The 16,785-nt window shown below is 57.3% G+C and overlaps 1 protein-coding gene across 6 annotated transcripts; it reads right to left on the bottom strand.

Moving 5' to 3' along the window:
• Window positions 1-1,625: 1,625 nt before the first annotated feature.
• Window positions 1,626-16,565, bottom strand: MAPK7 (mitogen-activated protein kinase 7). Of its 6 annotated transcripts, XM_084224244.1 has the most exons (8): window positions 16,537-16,565; window positions 14,799-14,935; window positions 14,319-14,382; window positions 9,518-9,683; window positions 5,389-6,497; window positions 3,220-3,605; window positions 2,997-3,124; window positions 1,626-1,852 (listed from the first exon to the last, which is right to left on the bottom strand). In XM_084224244.1, exons 2-8 carry the CDS (start codon window positions 14,910-14,912, stop codon window positions 1,705-1,707), a joined length of 2,115 nt encoding a protein of 704 aa, XP_084080370.1. In that variant the 5' UTR covers window positions 14,913-14,935; window positions 16,537-16,565; the 3' UTR covers window positions 1,626-1,704. The 6 variants fall into 6 exon arrangements, with proteins under 6 accessions (XP_084080370.1, XP_084080371.1, XP_084080374.1 ...); XM_084224245.1 differs by lacking the exon at window positions 14,319-14,382 and having other exon boundaries at window positions 14,735-14,935; XM_084224248.1 differs by lacking the exons at window positions 14,319-14,382; window positions 14,799-14,935; window positions 16,537-16,565 and adding an exon at window positions 11,224-11,236.
• Between the last annotated feature and the right edge of the window lie 220 nt (window positions 16,566-16,785).

The following is a 16,785-nucleotide window of genomic DNA, read 5'->3' as shown; positions in this document are numbered from 1 at the left end:
GTTGAGTTGGGTTGAGTTGGGTTGGGTTGAGTTGGGTTGAGTTGGGTTGGGTTGGGTTGAGTTGGGTGTGGTTGGGTTGAGTTGGCCAAGTTGGGTTTGGTTGAGTTGGGTTGGGTTGAGTTGAGTTGGGTTGGGTTGAGTTGAGTTCAGTTGGGTTGGGTTGGGTTGGGTTGGGTTGAGTTGAGTTCAGTTCATTGAGTTGGGTTGGGATGGGTTGATTTGGGTTGGGTTGACTTTGGTTTGTTGAGTTGGGTTGTGTTGGGTTGAGTTGGCCAAGTTGGGTTGGGTTGTGTTGGGTTGAGTTGGGTTGGGTTGGATTCATTTGAGTTGGGTTGGTTGAGTTGGGTTGAGTTGAGTTGGGATGGGTTGAGTTGGGTTCAGTTCATTGGGTTGGGTTGAGTTGAGTTGGGTTGGGTTGGGTTGGGTTGGGTTGGGTTTGTTGAGTTTGACTTAGTTGGGTTCGGTTGGGTCAGGTTGGTTGAGTTGAGTTGGGTTGGGTTGGGTTGAGTTTGGTTCAGTTCATTGGGTTGGGTTGGGTTGAGTTGGGTTGGGTTGGGTTGGGTTTGTCCAGTTTGGTTTGGGTGTGGTTGGGTTGAGTTGACCAATCCCAGCGGGGTGGGGGCGGAGCCATCGGCCATTCCCACGGCGCCGACCAATCCAACCATTCACCGACCGGTTAACCCATCCCCCACCCAGCTGGTTAACCCATCCCCCACCCAGCTGGTTAACCCATCCCCCGCCCAGCTGGTTAACCCATCCCCCACCCGGCTGGTTAACCCATCCCCCACCCAGCTGGTTAACCCATCCCCCACCCAGCTGGTTAACCCATCCCCCACCCACCTGGTTAACCCGTCACCAACCGGTTAAACCACTCCCGGATGACGTCATCGATGACCCAGCAGCATAATCAATTACCTCATTGGTGACGTCATCGATGACCCAACAACCCCATCGATGACCCGATGACGTCATCGATGACCTCATCGATGACCTCATCGATGACCCCACTGATACCCCAATGACATCATCACATGACCCAATGACGTCATCGATGACCCAATAACCCCATCGCTGACCCGATGACGTCATCGATGACTCAACCAATGATCCATTGACCCCATTAATTACCCAATGACGTCATCGATGACCCAACGACCTCGTCGATGACCCCGTGACCTCATCGGTGACGCAATCAAAGACCCGATGACGTCATCGACGACCCCGACCAATCCCAACGCCCCTCCCCCACCCCTCATCTCCCCGCCCCTCCCCCCAGCTTAGATTTCCCGCCCCGCCGGGGCCCCTCCCCCACCCCGGGACCATCCTCAAGAGTGGGGGGGAGGGGTCTCCCCACAAACCCCTCCCCCGCCAAGCCCCTCCCCCCACCAAGCCCCTCCCACCCCAAGCCCCGCCCCCCCCTCCGCGCTCGTGGTCCTGTGATGTCTTTGCTACGAAAGCCATTGCCAAAAACGCAGCCGGCTCCGCCTCTTCTCTCGCCCCGCCCCCTCCTGCCCCTCCCCCAAACTGGGTCCGACACGGCCGCCCCTCCCCCACCCCCGAAAGGGCGAAAACCCCGCCCAAAACGGCAAAAACCCCGCCCAAAACGACCAAAAAGGGGCGGAGTTTGATACAAATTTATTCGGGGAGGGGGCGGGGTTTGGTGGAGGGTAATGAGGGGGCGTGGCCTCGGCGGAGGGGGCGGGGTCAGGGGTCGGGGAGGTCGTCGGCCAGCAGCATGGGGGAGCCGAGCTGGAGGTCGCGCTGGAGGCTCTCGAGGGCGGCGGGGCTGAGGCGATGAACCTCCAGCCAATCGGCGAGCAGCGAGGCCGAGAGCGGCGCCGAGTCGGCCTGGCTGCGGGGGAGGGGCCACGCGGGCGGCGGCCAATCAGAGGAGGGCAACGGGGGGTGGGGCGACTCAAGGAGAGGCAATGGAAGTCGAGGAAAGGCGACCCAAGGCAACCCAACTCTACCCAACCCAACCCAACTCTACCCAACCCAATGGAACTCAATGAAACCCAACACAACTCAACCCAACCCAACCCAACCCAACTCAACCCAACCCAACAAAACTCAACTCAACCCAATCCAACTCAACCCAACCCAACTCAACCCAACTCAACCCAACCCAACCCAATGGAACTCAATGAAACCAAACCCAACCCAACTCAATGGAACTCAATGAAACCCAACTCAACCCAACGCAACTCAATCCAACCCAACTCAACCCAACTCAACTCAACCCAACCCAACCAAACCCGACTTGGCCAACTCAACCCAACGCAACTCAATCCAACCCAACTCAACCCAACCCAACTCAACTCAACCCAACTCAACTCAACCCAATCCAACTCAACAAAACTCAACCAACTCAACCAAACTCAACTCAATGGAACTCAATGAAACCCAACCCAACCCAACCCAAACAACTCAACCCAACCCAGCCCAACCCAACTCAACTCAACCCAATCCAACTCAACCCAACCCAACCCAACCCAACCCAACTCAATGAAACTCAATGAAACCCAACCCAACCCAACCCAACCCAACTCAACAAAACTCAACCAACTCAACCCAGCCCAACCCAATGGAACTCAATGAAACTCAACCCAACTTAATCCAACCCAACTCAACCCAACTCAACTCAAGCCAACTCAACCAACTCAACCCAACCCAACTCAATTGAACCAACCCAACTCAACCCAACCCAACTCAACTCAACCCAACCCAACCCAACCCAACTCAATCCAACCCAACCCAACTCAATTGATCCAACCCAACAAAATTCAACCACCTCAACTCAACCCAACCCAACCCAACTCAACTCAACCCAACTCAACTCAACCCAACTCAATCAAACCCAACCCAACCCAACCCAAGCCAAGCCAAGCCAACCCAACTGAACTCAACCCAACCCAACCCAACTCAACTGAACTCCACCCGACCCAACCCACCCCCGCCCCGCCCACCCCCGCCCCGCGCCGCTCCCCCATCCCCACCTGTCCTTGGCCTCCCCCACCATGTCCAGCGATTGGCTCAGGAACTCCTCCAGGTCGAACCCGACGCCGTAACCGGCGCCGCTGCCCTTGGGCGTCACCGGGAACACCGGCGGCAGCGGGTCCTCCACCTGGAGGGAAAAAGGGGCGTGGCTCTGACCCTGGGGGGCGTGGCCACCTCCAGACCCCACCCACTCATCCCTCTGGCCCGGCCCCGCCCCCTCACCTGCGACTTCTGCAGCTGCTGCGTCACCGTGGCCACGTCGGCGTCGCCGCCCGCAGGCTCCGCCCACCTCTGCGGGCCGGGCCACGCCTCTCCGGGCGGGGCCGCGCAGGGGGGCGGGGCTTGAGGGCGGGGCTGTCGGGGCGGGGCGCCGTCGGCCATCTTGGTCCAGCGCTCCAGGAGGTGGCGGTCGTCGTCGGTGAGGACGAGGCCGTGGAGCCCCTCCCCCCGGGGGCGTGGCTCGCGGCGCTCGCGCTCGCGCTGCTTCTTCTCGCGCTCCTTGGCGCGCTCCTGGCGGCGGCGGCGCTTCTCCTCGCGCTCGCGCTGGCGCTCGGCCGCCGTCACCGGCTTCCGGCCCTCGGGCGCCTCCGGGGCGGCGCAGGGAGGGTCTGGGGGGGAGGGGAGGGCGGGGGATGGGGGTGGGGTCAGGTGGGGTCAGGGGGAGGGGAGGGAGTTTGGGGGAAGTCAATGGGAGGCGAGGCAAGGCAAGGCAACTCAACCCAACTCAACCCAACGCAAGTCAACCCAACCCAACTCAACTCAACCCAACCAACTCAACTCAATCCAACTCAACCCAACCAACCCAACCCAATCCAACTCAACCCAACTCAACCCAACTCAACCCAACCCAACTCAACTCAATCCAATCCAACCCAACCCAACCCAATCCAATCCAACCCAACCCAACTCAATCCAATCCAACCAAACTCAACCCAACTCAACTCAACCCAACCCAACTCAACCCAACCCAACTCAACCCAACCAACCCAACCCAATCCAACTCAACCCAACTAAACTCAATTCAACCCAACGCAACTCAATCAACTCAATGCAACTCAACCCAACTCAACTCAACTGAACTCAAATCAATCAACCCAACCCAACCCAACTCAACCCAACTCAACAGAACTCTACCCAATCCAAGAAACTCAACCCCACTCAACCCAACCCCACCCAACTCAATTCAACCCAACCCAACTCAACTCAACTGAACTCAAATCAATCAACCCAACCCAATCCAACTCAACCCAACTCAACAGAACTCAACTCAACTCAACCCAATCCAAGAAACTCAACCCAGCTCAACCCACCCCCACTCAACTCAACTCAACTCAACCCAACCAAATTCAATCAACCCAACCCAAGTGAACCCAACCCAACTGAACTCAACTCAACAGAACCCAACACAACTCAATCAACTCAATGCAACTCAACTTGACCCAACCCAACTCAACTCAACTGAACTCAAATCAATCAACCCAACCCAACTCAACCCAACTCAACAGAACTCTACCCAATCCAAGAAACTCAACCCCACTCAACCCAACCCCACCCAACCAACCAACCCAACGCAAGTCAACTCAACCCAACTCAACCCAACCCAACTCAATCCAATCCAACCCAACTCAACCCAACCAACCCAACCCAATCCAACTCAACCCAACTCAACAGAACTCAACCCAATCCAACAAACTCAACCCCACTCAACCCAAGCCCACTCAACCCAACTCAACCCAACCAAATTCAATCAACCCAACCCAAGTCAACCCAACCCAACTGAACTCAACTCAACAGAACCCAACGCAACTCAATCAACTCAATGCGACTCAACCCAACACAACCCAACTCAACTCAACTGAACTCAAATCAATCAACCCAGCCCAACCCAACTCAACTCAACCCAACTCAATCAACACAACCCAACTCCACTCAACTCCAATCAACCCAACTCAACCAAACTCAATCAACTCAACTCAACCCAACCCAATCCAACTCAACAGAACTCAACCCAACTCAACCCAATCCAACAAACTCAACCCTACTCAGCCCAACCCCACTCAACTCAACTCAACCCAACCAAATTCAATCAATCCAACCCAAGTCAACCCAACCCAACTGAACTCAACTCAACAGAACCCAACGCAATCAACTCAATGCGACTCAACCCCACCCAACCCAACTCAACTCAACTGAACTCAAATCAATCAACCCAGCCCAACCCAACTCAACCCAACCAACCCAACCCAACCCAATCCAACTCAACCCAACTCAACAGAACTCAACCCAACCCCACCCAACTCAACCCAACTCAACCCTACCCAACCCAACCCAACTCAACAGAACTCAACCCAGCTCAACCCAACCATACCCAACCCAACCCATCCCCCCCACCTTTACTCTTGTTCCTCATCGCCGATTTCAGCAGCGCCGCCTTCAGCGCCGCCTTGGTGTCGTCCGAGATGGCGCCGTCCCTCTTGGGCGGAGCCACCGCCGCCGGCCCCGCCCCAGGCCCCGCCCCCGGCTCCGCCTTCACCCGCGGCGACTCCATGGGGCAGTCGGGGGGGGCGGGGCCGGGGCTGGGCATGTCCACATCGGCGCAGGGCGGCCATGACGGCCCATCGGCGTCGACGGCGCGCAGCTCGACGTCGGCCATGTTGACCTCGCCGCCGGCCTTGCCGGCCACGCCCGCCGGCGCCGGCGCGATCTGCCGCCGGATGCCGTCGCGGCGGGCGTGGAAGTCGGCGATCTCGGCCACGATGGCCGCCTTGATCTCCTCCTTGGTCAAGGCCTGGCGGTCGAAGGCGAAGTCGAAGGCCGGAACGCACTCGGGCTCGTCCTCGGGGTCGTGATACTTGGCCAGGAAGGGGTGGCGCAACGCCTCGGCCACGCCCACCCTCTCCCGCGGGTCGAAACGCAACATCCTCCCCAACAAGGCCAACGCCGCCGGCTCGGCATCGCCGAAAAGGCTCTCCCACGGCACCGGCGGGCGCGGCGGAAGGCTCTGCACGTACGCCCGGACCCGCTCGGCGCCGATGGCCGCCATGACGCCGGGCGGGGGCGTGCCCAGCACCGCCATGATCAGCTGGAGTTGGTGGACGTAGTTACGCCCCGGGAAGAGTTGGCGACGCCCCAACATCTCGGCGAAGATGCAACCGACCGACCACATGTCGATGGCGCGGGTGTAGCGGTGGAGGGAGAGGAGGAGCTCCGGGGCGCGGTACCAGCGCGTGGCGACGTACTCGGTGAGGAAGGGCTTGGTTTGGCGCGGGTCGGCGCCCAGGCCGCGCGCCATGCCGAAGTCGCCGATCTTGAGCTCGCAGTTCTCGTTGACCAAGAGGTTGCTGGGTTTGAGGTCGCGGTGGAGGACGTTGGCGGAGTGGATGTACTTGAGGCCGCGGAGGAGTTGGTAGAGGAAGTAGCGGACGTGTTCCAAAGTCAAGGGTTGGGTGGAGTGGATGATCTGGTGGAGGTCGCTCTCCATGAGGTCCAGCACGACGTAGCTTGGGGGGAGGGGTGGGGAGAGTCAACTCAACTCAACCCGACTCAACTTGACCCAACTCAACTCGACACAACTCAACTCAACTCAACTCAACGCAACTCAACTCAACTCAACTCAACGCAACGCAACCCAAGTGATTGCAACTCAACGCAACTCAACTCAACCCAACTCAACTCAACTCAACTCAACTGAACTCAACACAAGAAACTCAAGTGATTGCAACTCAATGCAACTCAACGCAACTCAACTCAACCCAACTCAACCAACTCAACTCAACTCAACTCAACTGAACTCAACACAAGAAACTCAAGTGATTGCAACTCAATGCAACTCAACGCAACTCAACTCAACCCAACTCAACTGAACTCAACACAAGAAACCCAAACGATTGCAACTCAACGCAACTCAACCCAACTCAACTCAACACAAGCCAAGTGATCGCAACTCAACGCAACTCAATTCAACCCAACTCAACTGAACCCAACTCAACTTGACCCAACTCAACTCGACCCAACTCAACTCAACTCAACTCAACACAAGCCAAGTGATCGCAACTCAACTCAACCCAACTCAACCAACTCAACTCAACTCAACTCAACTCAACACAAGAAACTCAAGTGATTGCAACTCAATGCAACTCAACGCAACTCAACTCAACTCAACTCAACTCAACCCAACTCAACTCAACCCAACTCAACTGAACTCAACACAAGAAACCCAAGTGATCGTAACTCAACGCAACTCAACTCAATCCAACTCAACTCAACCCAACTCAACTCAACACAAGAAACCCAACAGAACCAAACTGAACCCAACTCAACCCAACTCAACTGAACTCAACACAAGAAACCCAAGTGATTGCAACTCAACGCAACTCAACTGAACTCAACGCAACCCAACTCAACTGAACTCAACCCAACTCAACTCAATCCAACTCAACTCAACCCAACTCAAATGAATCCAACACAAGAAACTCAACAGAACCAAACTGAGCCCAACTGAACCCAACTCAACTCAACCCAACCCAACTCAACTCAACACAACTCAACTCAACTCAACCCAACTCAACTCAACCCAACTCAATCCAACAAACCCAACTCAACTGAACCCAACACAAGAAACCCAACGCAACCAAACTGAGCCCAACTCAACCCAACTCAACTCAACCCAACTCAAGTCAACTCAATCCAACTCAACTTGACCCAACTCAACTCGACCCAACTCAACTCGACCCAACTCAACCCAACTCAACTCAACACAAGCCAAGTGATCGCAACTCAACGCAACCCAACTCAACGCAACCCAACTCAACGCAACTCAATTCAACCCAACTCAACTGAACCCAACACAAGAAACCCAACAGAACCAAACTGAACCCAACTCAACCCAACTCAACAAACCCATCTCAAACAAATCCAACTCAACCCAACTCAACTCAACTCAACTGAACCCAACTCAACTGAACCCAACTCAACTCAACTCAATCCAACCCAACTCAATCCAACAAACCCAACCCAACTCAACACAAGAAAACGAACTCAAGGAAAGTCAACCCAACTCAACTCAACCAACTCAACTGAACTCAACACAAGAAACCCAACACAAACAAACTCAACCTAACTCAACCCAAGCCAACTCAACCCAACAAACCCAACGCTACTCAACACAACTCAACACAACTCAACTCAACCCAACCCAACCCAACAAACCCATCTCAATCCAACTCAACTCAACCTAACCCAACTGAACTCAACAAACTCAATCCAACCTAAACTAATCCAACTCAACCCAACCAACTGAACTCAACCCAACCCAACAAACCCAACTCAACTCAACTCAGCTCAACTCAACTCAACTCAGCTCAACCAAACTCAACAAACCCAACCCAACCCAACAAAACCAACTCAACTCAACCCAACTCAACCCAACTCAACCCAACCCAACCCAACTCAACAAACCCAACTCAACCCAACTCAACCCAACCCAACAAACCCATCTCAACTGAACTCAACAAACTCAATCCAACCTAACCCAACCCAACTCAACCCAAATCAACTCAACCCAACCCAACCCAACAAACTTAACTCAACTCAACCCAACTGAACTGAACTCAACAAACTCAATCCAACCTAACCCAACCCAACTCAACCCAACTCAACCCAACTCAACCCAACTCAACCCATCTCAACCCAACCCAACCCTAACCAGGCCCCTCCCCCCACGGCCCCGCCCCTCCCCCACCCCCCTCGTGTCACTCACACGTTCCGGAACTCTCCGTAGGGCCCGCTGGGCCGCAGGATGTCCTTGATGCCGATGATGTCATCCCAACCCAACCCAACCCAACAAACCCAACCCAACAAACCCAACTCAACCCAACCCAACCCAACTCAACCTAACCCAACCCAACCCAACTCAACAAACCCAACTCAACCCAACCCAACAAACCCAACTCAACCCAACTCAACTCAACCCAACTCAACTGAACTCAACGAACTCAATCCAACCTAACCCAACTCAACACAACAAACCCAACTCAACTCACCTTGACCAACTCAACTCAAACCAATCAAACCCAACCCAACTCAACTCAACTCAACTCACCTTGACCAACACAACTCAATCCAATCAAACCCAACTCAACCCAACCCAACTCAACCCAACCCAACTGAACTCAACCCAACCCAACCCAACAAACCCAACCCAACCCAACTGAACTCAACAAACTCAACTCAATGCAACCCAACCCAACCCAACTCAACCCAACTCAACCCAACTCAACTCAACCCAACTCAACTCAACTCACCTTGACCAACACAACTCAATCCAATCAAACCCAACCCAACCCAACCCAACTCAACAAACCCAACTCAACCCAACCCAACTCAACTCAACAAACCCAACTCAACCCAACCCAACTCAACTCAACCCAACCCAACCTAACTCAACCCAACCCAACCCACCCCAACCCAAGCCCCTCCCCCCATGGCCCGGCCCCTCCCCCACCCCCTCCCCATCACTCACACGTTCCGGAACTCTCCGTAGGGCCCGCTGGGCCGCAGGATGTCCTTGATGCCGATGATGTTGTCGTGCTTGAAGTGCTTGAGGATCTTCAGCTCGCGCAGCGTCCGCTTGGCGTTGGTCACCACGTCGAAGGCGTTGGGGATCTTCTTGATGGCCACCTGCTGCCCTGCGCAGGTGAGATGGGACAGGTGTGACCAGGTGTGTCACAGGTGGGGCTCAGGTGGGGCTCAGGTGTGTCACAACATCCCCCCCAGGTGTGCCCAGGTGTGCCCCAGGTCACCACGTCAAAGGCGTTGGGGATCTTCTTGATGGCCACCTGCTGCCCTGCGCAGGTGAGACAGGTGTGTCACAGGTGTGCCCCAGGTGTGTCACAGGTGTGCCCCAGGTGTGGCTCATGAGTGCCCCAGGTGTGCCCAGGTGTGCCCCAGGTCACCACGTCGAAGGCGTTGGGGATCTTCTTGATGGCCACCTGCTGCCCTGCACAGGTGAGACAGGTGTGTCACAGGTGGGGCTCAGGTGTGTCACAGGTGGGACAGGTGTGCCCCAGGTGGGCCCAGGTGTGCCCCAGGTGTGCCCAGGTGGGCCCAGGTGTGCCCAGGTGTGACCAGGTGTGTCACAGGTGTGGCTCATGTGTGCCCAGGTGTGCCCCAGGTGTGCCCCAGGTCACCACGTCGAAGGCGTTGGGGATCTTCTTGATGGCCACCTGCTGCCCTGCACAGGTGAGACGGGACAGGTGTGACCAGGTGTGTCACAGGTGTGGCTCATGTGTGCCCAGGTGTGCCCAGGTGTGCCCCAGGTCACCACGTCGAAGGCGTTGGGGATCTTCTTGATGGCCACCTGCTGCCCTGCACAGGTGAGACAGGTGTATCACAGGTGAGGCTCAGGTGTGTCACAACATCCCCCCCAGGTGTGCCCAGGTGCGCCCCAGGTGTGACCCAGGTCACCACGTCGAAGGCGTTGGGGATCTTCTTGATGGCCACCTGCTGCCCTGCGCAGATGAGACGGGACAGGTGTGTCACAGGTGTGACCAGGTGTGTCACAGGTGTGTCCAGGTGTGCTTCAGGTGGGCCCAGGTGTGCCCTGGTGTGCCCCAGGTGGGCCCAGGTATGCCCAGGTGGGACAGGTGTGCCCCAGGTGGGCCCAGGTGTGCCCCAGGTGGGCCCAGGTGTGCCCCAGGTGTGACCAGGTGTGTCCAGGTGTGTCACAGGTGTGTCTTACCTGTCCCAGGTGTGTCTCAGGTGGGCTCAGGTGTGTCCATGGGGGATCCAGATGTGTCCCAGGTGTGTCCCAACCCCCCCAGGTGTGGCTCAGGTGTGTCTTACCTGTCCCAGGTGTGCCCCAGGTGTGTCCATGGGGGATCCAGGTGTGTCCCAGGTGTGTCCCAACACCCCCATGTGCCTCACCTGTCTCAAGTGAGGTCTCAGGTGTGTCCTAGCCCACCCAGGTGTATCTCAGATGTGGCCAGGTGTGCCCAGGTGTATCTCAGGTGTGCCCAGGTGTGCCCCCAGGTGTGTCCCTCACCTGTCCCAGGTGTGTCTCACCTGTGTCCCGCCTGCGGGCGGAGCTGACCACGCCGTAGGCGCCGGTGCCGATGGTCTCGATCACCTCGTGGTGCCCCCAGGTGTGCCCAGGTGTATCTCAGGTGTGCCCAGGTGTATCTCAGGTGTGCCCAGGTGTGTCCCTCACCTGTCCCAGGTGTGTCTCACCTGTGTCTCTCCTCCGGGCCGAGCTGACCACGCCGTAGGCGCCGGTGCCGATGGTCTCGATCACCTCGTGGTGCCCCCAGGTGTATCCCAGGTGTATCTCAGGTGTGCCCAGGTGTGCCCAGGTGTATCTCAGGTGTGCCCAGGTGTCCCAGGTGTATCCCAGGTATGCCCAGTTGTATCCCAGGTGTATCTCACCTATCGCAGGTGTATCTCAGGTGTATCCCAGGTGTGCCCAGGTGTATCCCAGGTGTGTTTGTCACCTGTCCCAGGTGTGTCTCACCTGTGTCCCTCCTCCTGGCCGAGCTGACCACGCCGTAGGCGCCGGTGCCGATGGTCTCAATCACCTCGTGGTGCCCCCAGGTGTATCCCAGGTGTATCCCAGGTGTGCCCAGGTGTGCCCAGGTGTGCCCCCAGGTGTGCCCAGGTGTATCCCAGCCCCTCCAGGTGTATCTCAGGTGTGCCCAGGTGTGCCCAGGTGTGCCCAGGTGTATCCCAGGTGGGCCTAGGTGTATCCCAGGTGTCCCCAGGTGTATCCCAGGTGTGCCCCAGGTGTGCCCAGGTGTATCTCAGGTGTGTCTCACCTGTGTCTCTCCTCCTGGCCGAGCTGACCACGCCGTAGGCGCCGGTGCCGATGGTCTCGATCACCTCGTGGTGCCCCCAGGTGTGCCCAGGTGTATCTCAGGTGTATCCCAGCCCCTCCAGGTGTATCTCAGGTGTATCCCAGGTGTCCCTCACCTGTCCCAGGTGTGTCTCACCTGTGTCCCTCCTCCTGGCCGAGCTGACCACGCCGTAGGCGCCGGTGCCGATGGTCTCGATCACCTCGTGGTGCCCCCAGGTGTGCCCAGGTGTATCCCAGGTGTGCCCAGGTGTATCCCAGGTGTGCCCAGGTGTGTCCCTCACCTGTCCCAGGTGTGTCTCACCTGTGTCCCGCCTCCGGGCGGAGCTGACCACGCCGTAGGCGCCGGTGCCGATGGTCTCGATCACCTCGTGGTGCCCCCAGGTGTATCCCAGGTGTATCCCAGGTGTGCCCAGGTGTGCCCAGGTGTATCCCAGGTGTGCCCAGGTGTATCTCACCTATCTCAGGTGTATCCCAGGTGTGTCTCAGGTGTGCCCAGGTGTATCTCAGGTGTATCCCAGCCCCTCCATGTGTGCCCAGGTGCATCCCAGGTGTGTCCCTCACCTGTCCCAGGTGTGTCTCACCTGTCCCAGGTGTGTCTCACCTGTGTCCCGCCTCCTGGCCGAGCTGACCACGCCGTAGGCGCCGGTGCCGATGGTCTCGATCACCTCGTGGTGCCCCCAGGTGTGTCCCTCACCTGTCCCAGGTGTATCTCACCTGTCCCAGGTGTGTCTCACCTGTGTCCCGCCTGCGGGCGGAGCTGACCACGCCGTAGGCGCCGGTGCCGATGGTCTCGATCACCTCGTGGTGCCCCCAGGTGTGCCCAGGTGTATCTCAGGTGTGCCCAGGTGTATCCCAGGTGTGCCCCAGGTGTGTCTCACCTATCTCAGGTGTATCCCAGGTGTGCCCAGGTGTGCCCAGGCGTATCTCAGGTGTCCCTCACCTGTCCCAGGTGTGTCTCACCTGTGTCTCTCCTCCTGGCCGAGCTGACCACGCCGTAGGCGCCGGTGCCGATGGTCTCAATCACCTCGTGGTGCCCCCAGGTGTGCCCAGGTGTATCCCAGGTGTGTCTCACCTATCTCAGGTGTATCTCACCTATCTCAGGTGTATCCCAGGTGTATCTCAGGTGTGCCCCCAGGTGTGTCTCACCTGTCCCAGGTGTGTCTCACCTATCTCAGGTGTATCCCAGGTGTATCCCAGGTGTGCCCAGGTGTATCTCAGGTGTATCTCACCTATCTCAGGTGTATCCCAGGTGTGTCCAGGTGTGCCCAGGCGTATCTCAGGTGTCCCTCACCTGTCCCAGGTGTGTCTCACCTGTGTCCCGCCTGCGGGCGGAGCTGACCACGCCGTAGGCGCCGGTGCCGATGGTCTCGATCACCTCGTGGTGCCCCCAGGTGTATCCCAGGTGTATCCCAGGTGTATCTCACCTATCTCAGGTGTGCCCCCAGGTGTCCCTCACCTGTCCCAGGTGTGTCTCACCTGTGTCCCTCCTCCTGGCCGAGCTGACCACGCCGTAGGCGCCGGTGCCGATGGTCTCGATCACCTCGTGGTGCCCCCAGGTGTGCCCAGGTGTATCCCAGGTGTGCCCAGGTGTATCCCAGGTGTGCCCAGGTGTGTCCCTCACCTGTCCCAGGTGTGTCTCACCTGTGTCCCGCCTGCGGGCGGAGCTGACCACGCCGTAGGCGCCGGTGCCGATGGTCTCGATCACCTCGTGGTGCCCCCAGGTGTATCCCAGGTGTATCCCAGGTGTGCCCAGGTGTGCCCAGGTGTATCCCAGGTGTGCCCAGGTGTATCTCACCTATCTCAGGTGTATCCCAGGTGTGTCTCAGGTGTGCCCAGGTGTATCTCAGGTGTATCCCAGCCCCTCCATGTGTGCCCAGGTGCATCCCAGGTGTGTCCCTCACCTGTCCCAGGTGTGTCTCACCTGTCCCAGGTGTGTCTCACCTGTGTCCCGCCTCCTGGCCGAGCTGACCACGCCGTAGGCGCCGGTGCCGATGGTCTCGATCACCTCGTGGTGCCCCCAGGTGTGTCCCTCACCTGTCCCAGGTGTATCTCACCTGTCCCAGGTGTGTCTCACCTGTGTCCCGCCTGCGGGCGGAGCTGACCACGCCGTAGGCGCCGGTGCCGATGGTCTCGATCACCTCGTGGTGCCCCCAGGTGTATCCCAGGTGTGTCTCTCACCTGTCCCAGGTGTGTCTCACCTGTGTCTCTCCTCCGGGCCGAGCTGACCACGCCGTAGGCGCCGGTGCCGATGGTCTCGATCACCTCGTGGTGCCCCCAGGTGTATCCCAGGTGTGTCTCTCACCTGTCCCAGGTGTGTCTCACCTGTGTCTCTCCTCCGGGCCGAGCTGACCACACCGTAGGCGCCGGTGCCGATGGTCTCGATCACCTCGTGGTGCCCCCAGGTGTGCCCAGGTGTGCCCAGGTGTGTCCCTCACCTGTCTCAGGTGTATCTCAGGTGTGCCCAGGTGTGTCTCACCTGTGTCTCTCCTCCGGGCGGAGCTGACCACGCCGTAGGCGCCGGTGCCGATGGTCTCGATCACCTCGTGGTGCCCCCAGGTGTGCCCAGGTGTATCCCAGGTGTGCCCAGGTGTATCCCAGGTGTATCTCAGGTGTGCTCAGGTGTATCTCAGGTGTGCTCAGGTGTATCTCAGGTGTATCTCACCTATCTCAGGTGTATCTCAGGTGTATCTCAGGTGTGCCCAGGTGTATCTCAGGTGTGTCCCTCACCTGTCCCAGGTGTGTCTCACCTGTGTCCCTCCTCCGGGCCGAGCTGACCACGCCGTAGGCGCCGGTGCCGATGGTCTCGATCACCTCGTGGTGCCCCCAGGTGTGCCCAGGTGTATCTCAGGTGTATCCCAGGTGTGTCCCTCACCTGTCCCAGGTGTGTCTCACCTGTGTCCCGCCTGCGGGCGGAGCTGACCACGCCGTAGGCGCCGGTGCCGATGGTCTCGATCACCTCGTAGTCGTCGCCCACCTCGAAGGTGACGTCGAGCGCCCGCGAGCGCAGCAGCGCCAGCGGCCCCGGGGGGTCCCGGGGCGGCTCCTCGGGGGCGGGGCCGGGCTCGCCCATCGCACCTGGGCAGGTGAGGGAGCCTGGGGGGGGGGGAAGGGCCGGGAATGGAGACAAAATGAGCTGAAATGGAGCCAAAAATCGCCAAAATGGACCCAAAATCGCTTGAAGGGGACCTAAAATGATCTGAAAGGGACCCAAAAATCGCCAAAATGGACCCAAAAATTGGCAGAAAGGGACCTAAAATGGCCGGAAAGGGACCCAAAATGACCTGAAGGAGCCCAAAAATCACCCGAGAAGACCCAAAATGAGCTGAAATGGACCCAAAATCAGCTGAAATGGACCCAAAAATCGCCTGAAAGGGACCTAAAATCGCTTTAAATGGACCCAAAAATCGCCTGAAAGGGACCCAAAATCGCCTGAAAGGGACCCAAAAATCTCCGAAATGGACCCAAAAATCACCGAAATGGACCAAAAAATCGGCTGAAAGGGACCTAAAACGACCTGAAATGGACCCAAAAATCTCCGAAATGGACCCAAAAATCGCCTGAAAGGGACCTAAAATGACCGTAAATGGACCCAAAAATCTCCGAAATGGACCCAAAAACGCCTTAAATGGACCCAAAAATCAGCTGAAATGGACCCAAAATGAGCTGAAATGGACCCAAAAATCTCCGAAATGGACCCAAAAATCTCCTAAATGGACCCAAAATTCGCCTGGGAGGAACCCAAAAATCGCCTGAAAGGGACCTAAAATCTCCTAAATGGACCTAAAAATCACCTGGAGGAGCCCAAAATCAGCTGAAATGGACCCAAAATGATCTGAAAGGGACCCAAAAATCTCCTAAATGGACCCAAAAATTACCTGAAAGGAACCTAAAATGACCGGAAATGGACCCAAAAATCGCCTTAAATGGACCCAAAAATCTCCTAAATGGACCCAAAATTCGCCTGGGAGGAGCCAAAATCAGCTGAAATGGACCCAAAAATCACCTGAAAGGGACCCAAAATTCGCCTGAGGGGACCCAAAATCGCCTGAAATGGACCCAAAATTCGCCTGGGAGGAGCCAAAATCAGGTGAAATGTACCCAAAAATCACCTGAAATGGACCCAAAAATCACCTGGAGGAGCCCAAAATCAGCTGAAATAGACCCAAAAATCGCCTAAATGGACCCAAAAATCGCCTAAATGGACCCAAAATCGCCTGAAAGGCACCCAAAATCTCCTTAAATTGACCCAAAATTCCCTAAATTGACCCAAAATCCTTTGAAATTGACCCAAAATCGCCTTAAATAGACCCAAAATCGCCTGAAACGGACCCAAAAAATCACCCGGGGAAGCCCCAAAATGACCTGAAAGGGACCCAAAAAAATCTCCTAAAACCGACCCCAAAATCACCCGAAAATCGCCCGAAACGGCCCCAAAATCTCAAACGGCCCCAAAATCTCCCGAAATTGACCCAAAATCGCCCGGAACGGCCCCGAAATCGCTGGAAAGGGACCCGAAATCGCCCGAAATGGACCCAAATTCCCCGAAATTGGCCCCAAAATCGCCCGGAACGGCCCCAAATCCTCCCGCCCCCGCCCCCCCAACCCCCCCAATGGTCCCTCCCGCCTCCCCCCCCCCCACGGGGGTCGCGGTGGGCGGGGCCGTTGCCATGGCGACCCTCCCGCGCCGCTCTCACCGCTCCCGCCGAAACCCGGAAGTGGCTCCGCCCCCCCGGCCACGCCCCCCTCTCGTTGGTTTGGTGGAAGCACTTCCGGCTTTTCTCGAGGTTTTTCTGGAGGATTTCCGGGTTTCTCGATGGTTTTTGCGGCAACTTCCGGCTCGTCTCTATGGTTTTGGATGACTTCCGGTTTCTCTCTATGGTATTGGAGGACTTCCGGCTCGTCTCTATGGTGTTGGAGGACTTCAAGGCCTCTCTATGGTTTTG

Source organism: Fringilla coelebs, assembly GCF_963513975.1.
Source record: "Fringilla coelebs genome assembly, chromosome: 35".
Classification (NCBI taxonomy): domain Eukaryota; kingdom Metazoa; phylum Chordata; class Aves; order Passeriformes; family Fringillidae; genus Fringilla; species Fringilla coelebs.
The sequence above is the reverse complement of the archived record's forward strand: the minus strand, read 5'-3'. Positions and strand labels throughout refer to the sequence as shown.

Bases quoted from the DNA above. Each gene is read 5' to 3' on its own strand.
- MAPK7 (XM_084224245.1), bottom strand. From the start codon at position 14,912: ATGGGCGAGCCCGGCCCCGCCCCCGAGGAGCCGCCCCGGGACCCCCCG. The intron at 6,498-9,517 runs GTGAGTGATGGG...CCTCCCCCCAAG, and splicing joins TACGGAGAGTTCCGGAACGT to CTACGTCGTGCTGGACCTCA. The intron at 1,853-2,996 runs GTGGGGATGGGG...CCTCCCCCGCAG, and splicing joins GTGGGGGAGGCCAAGGACAG to CCAGGCCGACTCGGCGCCGC.